The 12502-nt window shown below is 40.0% G+C and overlaps 1 protein-coding gene across 1 annotated transcript in view; it reads left to right on the forward strand.

Annotated features, from left to right (window-relative positions):
* COL25A1 (collagen type XXV alpha 1 chain) overlaps window positions 1-12502 on the forward strand; it is a 322148-nt gene that overhangs the window by 230801 nt on the left and 78845 nt on the right. The window contains exons 10-11 of the mRNA XM_075751482.1: window positions 61-96; window positions 12197-12223. Of these exons, the coding sequence (XP_075607597.1) occupies window positions 61-96; window positions 12197-12223 (63 nt within the window). The remainder of the gene's footprint in view (window positions 1-60; window positions 97-12196; window positions 12224-12502) is intronic.

The raw sequence follows: 12502 nt of genomic DNA on the forward strand, positions 1-12502 counted from the left end.
AAAGTGAATTCAAGACATGTTACTGAAATTTTTAACTCTTTTTTATTTATTTATTTTAAGGGTGAGCCAGGTAAACCAGGAGAGCAAGGATTGACAGTAAGTACTCTTCCTGTTTGCTAAGAAACTGTAACAGATACATGACATATACACTTTTTAAAATGTGAAATTCCAAAAAGCTTTATAGCTGTGTATTTCCTGACCTTCCTTTGTCACAGCCTATTTGAAGCCTCATTTCTGAAGAAGACATGAGAAAAACATCCTCTTTTTACATACAGTTGCCTGTCATATAAGGCCAACTTCTTCTTTAAGCTTGCAGAAGTAGAGGGAAATAAAACATCTAAGGGCACAGCAAAGCAAAAAAAGAGCCAAGTCAGGCATTCTCAGTTCCTGGCCCCAGCCTATCACTGTCTCTAAAGTTGAGCTGTTTCCACCTTGACACCATTGCGCAGCACAAGAACCATCTACTTGTTTTAAGGGCCAAAGTCCTAGCTGTCTCTGTGACAATAGCTCTGGCCCTTTGCCTGGTAGAACAGTGAAGACACAGCACAGCATGCTGAAACTCTCAGAATATTCTCCTCTCCTGAGGTTTTGTTTTTTCCCTGTGTGTGAGAGAATGTAACAGCCAAGTGAATGCATTTTTTACAAATATTCAGATATGGGAGTAGATGATTTCTGTTGCATCAGGAACTAATTAACCCTATTCATTTGGAAGCAAATTGAAGCTCCACTGGTTGTAAATCAGCTTCAGCCACAGGGTAAGGCATCAGAAGTTACTGCCTGTCACATATTCCCAGAACTGTGAAACATGCGGTGTTTTTTTCCCTTAAGATCTCCCTAAACACTCATGGTCTTTCTTATTTTTATGAGAGATGACAGAATTGTAGCCCATGGCATGTGGTTTTGATTCCTGAATGCTTCTGAGGAAGAAGATTATATGCTCAGCAATCAGTGCAGATATGATTGCTATCTGTTTGAATTTATGAAGTTTTAAACAGGTGTGATGATATTTTACCTTGACAAATTGGAAAGCATTTTGAATTTACAAAATCCAATATCTTTTGGAAGAAAAAACAAGATTCTGAGACTCAGAAATTCCTGTTGTGATCAGGCAGTTAAAGTCCTGTACTTTTTCATTTTGAGATAATGGTTTAACAAAACCAAAATCAAAGTCTCCCAAAGGTACCACCTAGTGTTTTAGCATGCTTCCGGGCTCTTTTCTGTTCTGCCATTTTGGTTTCTGAGTGCCTGTTAATAATGGGTGCAATAGCTGGGAAGGGAGGGGTTTTGTTTGTTTTATTTGGAATATTCTCCTATTTCAGCTCTGGATAAAAGTCACTCAGATTCTGCAAGAGTGTCTTCCTTCTATTCAAGGAAGTCTTCAGGGTCACAGAATCCCTGAGGGCTTTTAAAGCAAAACAGTCCATCACCTTTTAGTCTCCACATTCAGAAGATTCCCACTGCTCAAATGTAATCATCTGTGTGCAGGAACTGAGAACTGCAACTGATCTGTTTCTCTGTATGCAGGTGTGTTTAAATAGAGAGAAAATCAAGTGAGCAAGCTTGAATTAGAGAAAGATCCCAGATTATATGAATTTCCAGCTCCAAATGCCTGCTCTAAAAGTCAGTCTGATGGCTTAAATGTTAGGTTGTGTATAGATCAAGAGCATCAGAGTATCAGGGAGGTAATTAATTTCTTTTTATTCTCCTTGGTGCTTCTGACATACTCCTCATGCCAGTACAGATTTCCAGACTCTCTTCCCTGTGGAAAGTGCTACAATTATTCAGGTGTTGTCTAGCTGCTTCTGACATCTTCCATCATGCATTTCAATATTGGAAATTGAGGCATTACTACATAAATGGCTGATTTCCCAACAAGTACACCGTAAAATTGTGTTGCCAGAGAAAATAGGTATAGTATAGTTTCCTGTGGAGAACACAGGCCTTTGCCTACCTGAGATTCTTCTGCATTATCTACATATTATTTTTTCAAAGTAAATGAAAATGGAGATCTCTGCCCAGAGGAACCTCTAGGTTAATTCTGCAGGAATTCTTTTGTAAGGAATTGTCTTTGTTTCACACCAAGAGTCTGAAGTCCAAGTTAGCTTCCTGTTTTTTTTCTTCCTGATGAAATTGAAACTGTGAAGTCGATTGGTCCCATACAGTACTACCAGTCCTGGTCTCCCAGAGGTCCACTGGAGTGTACTGTGGTTTCCTACTTGCCCATGTGTTCAAGGCCCTTTTCAGTAAGAAGCAAGTACTGTGGCATGTAGTCTGGTTCTTCATCCAGGATGAAGGCAGGATACAGCCACAGAGAGCACCAGATGCTGTGAAACAATCCTTACAGTTTGGATGTACTTGTTCCTTACAGTTTGGATGTACTTGTTGAACTTTGTGGAAGCTGAAGGCTATTTGTAGCCCATAGGATCATGCTCTCAGCAGCTTTGAATCCCATGGTGCTGTTATAGTGAAGAAGAGCTGCAAGCCTGGCCTCTAGATTAGAATAACGGGGATAGAAGCTTTTGTCTTTCAAAAGTGTTTTTAACACCTCTATTCGGTAGCATGCCTTGGTATTTCTAGATGAATGTACAGATTATTGATAGAGCTGGTAAACTCAGTTTTAACCTGTGAACCAACAATGGCACAGCTTGAAATTACTGAGTTTTCTATTTTTTCTTCTTACAAGAAGTGGAATAAATTTCTTGAAGAGCACAAGATAGTAGATAAAGAGATAACCGTGTTTTCCAGCTTGTATCTCAGAAGCCTATTACATACATTGAGTGACTTGTGACCTACTCAAACAATGTGTGCCTTGATTCACAAAAAGTTGAAACAATTTTAATGTATTTGGAGTTCTGGGAATGTTCATGTTCTCCTTTCAGTGAAAAAGGAAATCACAGGATCATAGAATGGTTTGGGTTGGAAGGGACCTCAAAGATCATCTAGTTCTAACCCCCCTGCTGTGGGCAGGGACACCCTCCACTAGACCACGTTGCCCAAAGCCCCATCCAGCCTGGCCTTGAACACTTCCAGGGATGGCACATCCACAACTTCTCTGGGCAACCTGTTCCAGTGCCTCACCACTCTCACAGTAAAGAATTTCTTCCTAACATCTAATCTAAATCGACCCTCCTTCAGCTTAAACCTTGTCCTGTCACTACACTCCCTCACCATCTTTCCTGTAGGCCCCTTCAAGTACTGGTAAGCCGCAATTAGATCTCCCTGGAGCCTTCTCTTCTCCAGGCTGAACAGCCCCAACTCTCTCAGCCTGTCCTCATAGGAGAGGTGCTCCATCCCTCTGATCATCTTCATGGCCCTCCTCTGTACTCTCTCCAACAGCTCCATGTCTCTCCTGTACTGGGGCCCCCAGAGCTGAATGCAGTACTCCAGGTGGGGTCTCACAAGAGCAGAGTAGAGGGGCAGGATCACCTCCCTCGACCTGCTGGTCACACCTCTTTTGATGCAGCCCAGGACACAGTTGGCTTTCTGGGCTGCAAGCGCACACTGCCGACTCATGTTGAGCTTCTTATCAGTCAGTATCCCCAAGTCCTTCTCCTCGGGGCTGCTTTCAATCCATTCCTCGCCCAGCCTATAGCCATGCTTGGGATTGCGCCAACCCGCGTGCAGGACCTTGCACTTGGCCTTGTTGAACTTCATGCGGTTCGCACAGGCCCACCTCTCCAGCCTGTCAAGATCCCTCTGGATGGCATCTAGTGGCTCTAGTGAAGACATGGCAATTTACTCCAACTGAGAATCTGCTGCCATCTTCTTCATTTTTAATGAATTTCTGTGTCAATAAAGAAAAAGAAAATCATGTTTCAGATGATATTGTGAGAGGGCAGTAATAAACTTTCTCCCTCTCAGGCAGGGGAGGTTTGCTTGGACCATATACAGAGAATAACAGAGTTCTCTGTCATGAGTTCTGCTTTGGCATAAGAGAGCTCAACCTGTCTTAGGTGTACAAGGGAAATTTGCCTTGAAGCCAGGGAATGGCTTCTCTTTTTCCCCATTTCCAATGTAAGTATGTGTGGGTTGGGGCAGGGTGGTGGGAGGAGATGTTAAGGAAAGCTGGTCATTGCATACAGGGGTGTCCCATTCCCTGTTGAAAATCTTTCCAGATTGTCAGAGTGCCAGTGTGCTTCTATTGCTCTTCTGTCCTTGCAGTCGAGATGTTTGGGAGAGCTGTTTGCAAGGGTTTTTTTCCTCTATATAACGCTCTGTCAGGACGACTCTCTTTTCTCTTTGAGCCAAGTGAGTTCAATTTCTTTTTAGGTGAGATGGAGACTTAGGTTTAAGTTAGAAAGGTGTGACTGTATGCATCTTTAATGTTAGAAAGGAATCTAAGAATGACTAGTTAGTTGCAATTTGTGTCTGGTTTCCATGGCACTTGAAAGCTCTGCAGATCTACTTTCTATAAGAGTTGAAGGTATCATTGCTCTGTGCAGAAAGTATTAAGAAAATTCAGAGGGAGGCCAAGCAGTGGGGCAACCAAAGGGATTAAGTTTTGAAATATTATGTGGAACTAGCAAAATGTATGCTATGCAAGAGGGAAGGCCAGTAGTTTCTTTAGCTTTTCAACGTTTTCAGTTAAAGTTGTGTCCTGCCTCTCATAACTCAGCCTTCTTCCCGTGCCATTTGTCTGCTCTTCCTGGTGATAAGGATTCTTAAATACCATACAAGAGTTTTTCTGGTTTACGTTCTCATTTTCAGAATGAATCATAAATGAATTTGTGATTCTTTTCTACCTAAGAGCTAGGATTTCTGGTTGCAGACTATTCATGAGAACTTAAAGTGAGTCAGTGATGGGAAATGTCAAAGGCTGACACTGATAGATCAATATTTTCAGATTCATAAACTGCAATAGGATAGAAGGTGTGCATGGGGTGGTTTTGTTTCTAATTTCCATGTGGGTGATTTTTCGGTGCTTTTATGTTCAAAGTATTTTAAACTAGTGCATAGTAATAAAAATTTGGAAGATCAAAATTTGCAATGTTTTCAGCTCCTTGGAAAAGAAGTACATTAAACACGTTCAGTATATTAATCAACCACTTCTTGTCACTAAACCCCCCCTCCCGAATATTATTTTATCCCCCAAAATTGGCTTTAAGGACAGATGAGTAATTTTGCAGATGTTTTGCATGAACAGAACACTCCAGAATAATCAGAGAATTCAGGTAAAGGTGTCTCTTTGCAAAAGAAATCTATGCTATAATGATTAACCCAAATGCAAAATCCCTCTGCTTTAAGATATATTGTTTTCCAAACTAGTAGTTTTGTGCTTATACAGTCTTGCTGGGCAACTGTTCAAGAAAATAAGACCTAATGTTACTGCTTTTACTAGTTATTCAGAATTAAGAGGATGTTCTTCCAAAGGATATTGCCACTTCTGTGAAAGACAGTGGAAAAGTGTAGCCTTGCAGTTAAGTCTGCAAAATGTCACATCTTTAAAATGAATTAATATTTATTTTTCATCTTAGGTTAAAATGAACAAAATGAACTCACAGAGACCAGGCAGAACTGACTGGGAAATGCTGCTGGCTTCAATTCAGCCTTTCAGGCCAATGGTCAAGGCCAGATCCTCAGCTGGTGTGAATCTTCATAGCTCCTCTGGGAAACTACTAATTGTGATTTTGTTTTCAGTGGCCAGAGTTCTGCAGCAGCCTTCTTTGTTCATTCCTGGTAGCATGTTCATAGTAAATTTTATAAGGTGTTGTGCTTAAAGCTGTTCAGCTGTAAAAGTTTACTAAGAACTAGCAGATGAAATGGAAATTCTCAGCCTCTCGCAGCAACTATTCTTTTTTGCCCCCCCAATACAATTGTATTGGCCTTAACTTGCAGGAAATCTCAGAAAAAGTCTTTGGCATTTTATAACCTCTGTACTTCAGTAATGACTGCCACAACAGTGACTAGGAGAATGATAATAAGAAGCTTTACCTGAGCACTAATTAATAGTTATTGCTGCTCTTTTCAACATTTAAGGTAGATAGCATGGGAGGTGGACATTGCTTAATTAGAAGTTATGTGAGGTTTCCCATCATAGATGATCTGTTTTCTTAGCTGGTCCTTCTTTTATCTAGTTGATTCATCAATAGTAAAGCATGGCACATTTCAGTACTAGTACTCTAGAAATTGCAGTCTTTATGAAACACTCCTCAGCCATGCAAGAACACATTTTCAGAATTACATCGCGTGCCTGTTACACACAGAAAATGGGACTGGTGGACAGAAAACAGGCTCCACTGAAATACAGATGAATATTTTGCATGAAACCTGTGCTTTCCTCTTCATGTACATCTGCTAGTTCAGGTTTCCTTCTTAAGTTCTTTGTGTTGTTAGACTGGTAAGAAATTGGTTTCTGGGAGTAAGGAATTGATTGTCTCCCTGTTCTTGGCACTGATCAGGCCGCACCTCAAGTACAGTTCAGTTTTGGGCCCCGCACTACAGGAAGGACATGGAGGTGCTGCAGCGTGTCCAGAGAAGGGCAACGAAGCTGGTGAAGGGTCTAGAGCTCAAGTCTGATGACGAGTGGCTGAGGGAACTGGGGTTGTATAGCCTGGAGAAGAGGAGTGTGAGGGGAGACCTTATGGCTCTCTACAACTCCCTGAAAGGAGGTTGTGGTGAGGTGGGTGTTGGTGTCTTCTCCAAAGTAACAAGTGATAGAAGAAGAGGAAACGGCCTCAAGTTGCACCAGGGGAGGTTTAGATTGGATATTAGGAAAAATTTCTTCACTGAAAGGGTTGTCAAGCATTGGAACAGGCTCCCCAGGGAAGTGGTTGAGTCACCATCCCTGGAGGTATTTGAAAGCCGTGTAGATGTGGTGATTAGGGATGTGGTTTAGTGGTGGGCTTGGCAGTGCTAGGTTAATGATTGGACTTGATGATCTTACAGGTTTTTTCCAACCTAAATGATTCTATGATTCTATTCTAAGTGTTTAATGAGGCACCAAACGAAAAATATTTGTTCTCAGGGACAGTCTTAGAACTTCTTTTGTCCCATAGAAATGTAGAGGCAGTACCTCCTAGAGGCTGCCTAGTTACAAAGAGCTTTTACTTTACATAGGAAGTATGGAACTTCAGAAAAACAGAACTCTTTTATATATTTTTTTCCAGAGATTTGGAATAAGAGAGCTTTTGTGTGACAGTGTATTGCACCATTGTGACGTATTTTGCTGTATAACTTTTTCAGTATACAAAAAACAGTTCACTTTTTCATTATATTTTTGTTAGGCATTTTCATGTTGGTGTTTGTGCTCACTGTCGATCAATTCTGATGCCTTGTAAAACAAAATCATTACTGCTGCCCCAGACTTGCAAATTGAAAAATGCCCAAGCTTTCTATTTCATACATTTATTTAAATGTTGAGCAACCGATCAGTAGAAGTTGAATGCAAAAACACCTTGAGAGACTGTTGCTAATGTATCACACCCTGAATTATTGTGCTTTGAAAATGCAACTTTAACCTTTACAGAGCAGAATTATTTCTTGTTTTGGAGCTTGCTAAGCACAAGGAACAGAGTAAGCTTAAAAGGAAAATATAACTGTAACTTTAGAAGGGAGGTCTAGGAAGAATTCTGGACTTAGAAGATTTGTTCTAACTACATTTAGGGCAGTCCTTTCAGTTTTGGTTTGGTTTGGTATTTTTTTAATTTATTCCAGATAGTTATTTGTCAAGGCTCAACTGCAATGTCCAACTTCATTCGATCATTTCTATGATGCCAAGGTTTGGTATGATACAAGCTCTGGAGGTCTGTTGATTTCAGAAAACAGTGATTGAAGAATTGCATGCATAGTGGAAATATTTTACTTTTTAAAAACACAGTTACATAGAAGACTTTTATAAACATTTGTTTATTCTTGGTTATCCAGTTTTCCAAGTGCTTAAGTAACTATCAAATAATTCTCCATCTCCGGAGAAACACAGATGGCAGTTGAATTTCCTCAGAGCAATTGCACAATTGCACATGATGGCAAGGGTTCTTCTGAAGTGTTCATGATATCTGAAACTATGAGAACTATTTTAATTTTTATTATATTTAGGTTATCTTCCTATTCTGGAAAACTCTCACAATCAAAATTTTCAGCCCTCTCACTTGAAGTTTCTCAGAGAATGTGTGTCAATTTAAAGAAAAGCCACACATTTCACAAATGCTAAGCAGTCACTTCATCCAAACAGTTTTCATGAAATTTCACTGGAATTTTTTAAGCCTAGATGCTCTTCATATAGTGAGCTTTTTAACATTAGTCACGAATGGTTTAGGAGTTGATTCTGAGCATCCCTATGTGGAAATTCTGGCAGCTTCCAATGATGCAGGCAAAAGACAAATAGTTACTATCAAAATCATCTGCCATAGACTACTATAAAGTGATTTGTTGATCAATTATAGATATCTTATATGTGTGTATATATAGGCAGGAGGTGAAAGAATTCTATGACTCTTGTCTTAAAGGCTTTGGTTTTACCTCCTTCATATTCCCAGGGATGATAGTGACAGAGGCTGAGTGACAATATATTAGCAGTGGTAGTAGATCGAGGATTGAGCCTCCAACTCAAACACAGGACTACTGTGTGTTTCATATGTGCCTGATCACTGCAGAGCAGAGGCTTTGGGCTTCAGGGGAATGAGGTGGGGAGCAGTGGTAGCAGTTGTCTGCACTGGGCTGCCTGGACCTGGTGGCAGAAGAGCTATCCAAAGTGAGGTTTATCTGAGTCTGCATTTGCAAAACATCCCTTTGGTTTTACTGGAGCAACCAGCAGGGTCAATATACCACTGCAACTGTTATGGAACACAGAACAGTTGAAGAAAAAGAAAGAAAACACAAAACAATCTAAGAAGTTGGTTGGGAACCTTCATGTATTTCTTGCTTTCTTGATTTTGATTGCTGGTCTTGCTGTCTGTTGATCAAGTGGGCCACACAGCATTGTCCCCAGTTCAGTAGAATAATCAGTGGAAAAAATCCACATAGTCATGTTGAATTTCCTATATAGATTCTTCTAGAAGCTATCAATTATACCTCAAAAAATGAACTTAAGTCTTGGGTTTGTTTGTTGGTTTTTGGTGGTTTTTTTTTTTTGTTTTATCCCTTCATGTTCCTCTTTCTCCCACATTGTATTTACTTGCTTATTTCTATCTCTCCAGTGTGATTCTGTGCCTTGCTCAGAGAATGTAGGTAACACGTAGAAAATAGGCACTTTACAGTAATTCTGGAATGTTGTACAGTTGTTTTTTTAAAGTATTTTTAGTAATTTAATTTCAGGTTTTCTGTTTAGGTGGCTGCTGCAGGCTTATGTTGAGGAGAGGATGGGAGCTGTCAATGGAGGAGCTGCTAAGTTCCAGTGGCTTTGAGCTTCTTTCCCAATGCTAGGGAGGCAGTGCTTTAAATAAAAAAATGATCCTATTCAGCTACATTTTACGGTCTAAACATTCAAAGGATGAGAAACACTTGTCGTCATGTGCAAATTGTGATACGTAGCATTTTAGTTAAGCTTTTAATTGCAATTAGTTTTCCTAGCATAGTGCTGAAGGTAACCATCTTGTTGAGGACTGTTGTCATCAGTGTCATGGTAGCTCAATGGGCATAAGACACCAGAGCCGTTTCCAGTCTGAGTAGATGCTTAAGTACCAGAAATGGAAAAATTGGCTAATTGTATAAAATATTTTATTGATAAGTGTCTGCTGTTTCTTTTCTTGGAATGATTCATTTTAAAGGCATTATAAGAGCAGGACTATGCTACTATGTAAATATTTTCTTATTCAATAATTCCTCTAGAGGAGCTGGAATGATGGCAACAGTGAGGGGGAAATTCTGAGAAAAGATCTTTTTCTGGAGACATCTGCAATGTCTTGAATTGTATCCATCCCACAGGCTGACAGCTGCAAGCACCAGGCACAAAGTGCTCAACAGAGCAGCACATTTAACAGGTTACTTTGGGTGACAGTATTAATAAGTGAATGATCATTTTACCTTCAAATAGTAACTTTGTATTGAGGACTCCCAAATGGTAATTTAATATAGCTGAATGTCTTTAGAAGGTTTTATTAGCTTCTTAAGTAGTTAGAAACTGAAGAAGGGAATATCCATTCCTTGGACATAAAAGCAGCAGGTATGAGTTATGAAGGTAGTCTTCAGTTGTTCTGTATTCAGTCTGGCCTGCTGATGGAGATGTTTTTCTTAAGACCTGAAATATCCCCAAAATGCAATTGGATAATATGCAAAAGGCCGACAGATAGCTGATGCCCAGACTGTAGACATTTGGAGCCTATCTTGGTAATGGTGATGTGGGAAAGCTCTAGTTCGAGCATTAATTTCTTGGAGTTTTTAAGATGTTAGCCAAACTTGCATCTTTCTCACAGAAGGGGAGGATTCCTGGTTCATCACCTGCCATGGTGACAGGCACTGGAAGAAACTTACTTCCTTCTCTGGAAGAAAGGGAAAAAACCTGTTTGTGGAGAATGTTGTTATATCTGTGGTTCCTTACCCAGCAGACCACTCTCACCTACCAACATCCTCTCGATTTATCTAGGTTTTTTCCCTGTCTTCAGTTTTCTTGGAGACTGTTTGCAAGCAATGCTTAAGAAATAGACTGTTCTTCATTTACCACATTCAGTATTGCTGGTGTCCCCAGCCTCTAGCAAGTCTTAGGGTTAGAATTCAGGCATTTACTGAAAAGAAGTCCTGATTTAAACAGCAGGTTTTTTGAAATGCAGTGGGCTGGGGGCATTTTTCTCCAGTCTGAAAAAGCAGATGATCACTCTACTTGCTGCTCTGACCATCACCAGTGCTGAATGCTTGGGAACTTTTGCTTCCTTTTGAAGACAAGGGAGTAAACTTGTCACCCTGCACCTCACAGGTGGCTTTCCATTAACAAAATCTGTCCCTACAGTCAAAAGGAGATGCTTACAAGACCCTAGTTCTAGTTCTGCTGAGGCAATCAGGCACAAGTTTCAAGAAGTAACACCAACATATGTTTTTGCAAGGTTTGATGTCCAACCTTTGATATATGAACCCACATTTAAAATGGCAAGGTTTTCACTGATGTGGATCCAGGACCCAGAATTACCACTAGTGGAGCTTTGCCATGTTAGAAGTTTAAAGTTGCATCAGAACAATGTTCCAAGAAGCCCTGCATCTACCCACAGTGGAGGGTTCTGCCTAACTTCATACCACCTTAAGAATAAACTTGACCGTATATTTTGAAGCAACAATCCTTTTCTTTTTCTGAGTAATTGCAGTTCTGATATCAATCAATTCTTCTTTTATTCTTTCACACATCAGAAGGATTTGGATTTTCCATTTTGGATTTTTGTTTTTCACCCTCATGGACTCAGAATTCACTCTACTTGATATAGCACCAGCAGCCATAGTAGGAATATGGGGAAAAAACTGTGAACATGGTCTGGCTCTTACCAAAACAGACTGCCAAAATGTCAAAGACATGGCTGATCTATTTCCCTGCTGCCTCCCATCTCCATTGTGGCCACAAACCACCTGGGTACTTCAGAGACGCCAGATGAGAAATGGGTCCTATTAATATCAATGAGACTTTAACTCCTGTATGACATTAAGCACTTAAGCTTTCCTGAATTGATATGTCTCTTCCTGCCTTCTCAGGTCATGGGGACAAAATGGTGATTCTTTACTTCCCAAGACCATTCTTAATGAATTCTAAAATTAATTCTTAATGATTTTTCTCTAACTTGCAAATGATGGCACAGATCACGTGTTGGGTAAAACATACTTGTGTATGCTGATACCTAGAAGGTGAGGAGATTTAGAGGCTTATGCTTCTCTCTATCTTAAAAATATTTGTTTGCATAAACCTTGTTTTTATGCTGCTGAGCAGATATATGACTGTGGACACACAACTTGCTGTTAGCTGGTATCAGAAAGAGAAAAACCACAGTCATCTTAATGCTGACAGATTTGTCAGTATTAGAAGAAACAGATGGGTTGGAAGAGAAAAGATTAGAAGGGGGGAAAATTTGAGTCTTCCAGTTAGTAGTTAGATCAGTTCCAAAAGAGAAGAGAAAAGATCCATTGTGCATTTTGAACATAAAGTTTTACTTTTCCTTGATGTATAAAACATCAGCTGGTTTCAGTCCAGTATCAGAATGCTTTCACAATAAGACAGTTTTAATTGGTCATTTCAGTTTAAATTGGCTAGAGTTATGATGTTAATTGAATTGTTTTCCCTTTGCAGGGACCTCAGGGGCCTCCAGGACAAAAGGTATAGTATAAACAACAATACTGTGAAAGTGATTATTCCTCCTGGTGCCAAATTGCGAGCAGAGAAGGTGAATGGAATTAGCTACTGTACACCACATTGAATCACTTAGTTTAGGTTCTGAATTTTGTTTTTGCAAAATGCAGCCATATAACGTGAGACATCAGATTTCTCATTTCCCCCATCATAGGAAGTTCAAGCAATGCAGAGCAGACTGTTTTCAATCTGTCTGCTTAACTCTCAGGTGAGAAGGTCACTATAATTTTCTTATTCATGCACTGG

Source organism: Balearica regulorum, chromosome 4 (genome assembly GCF_011004875.1).
Source record: "Balearica regulorum gibbericeps isolate bBalReg1 chromosome 4, bBalReg1.pri, whole genome shotgun sequence".
NCBI classification, from domain to species: domain Eukaryota; kingdom Metazoa; phylum Chordata; class Aves; order Gruiformes; family Gruidae; genus Balearica; species Balearica regulorum.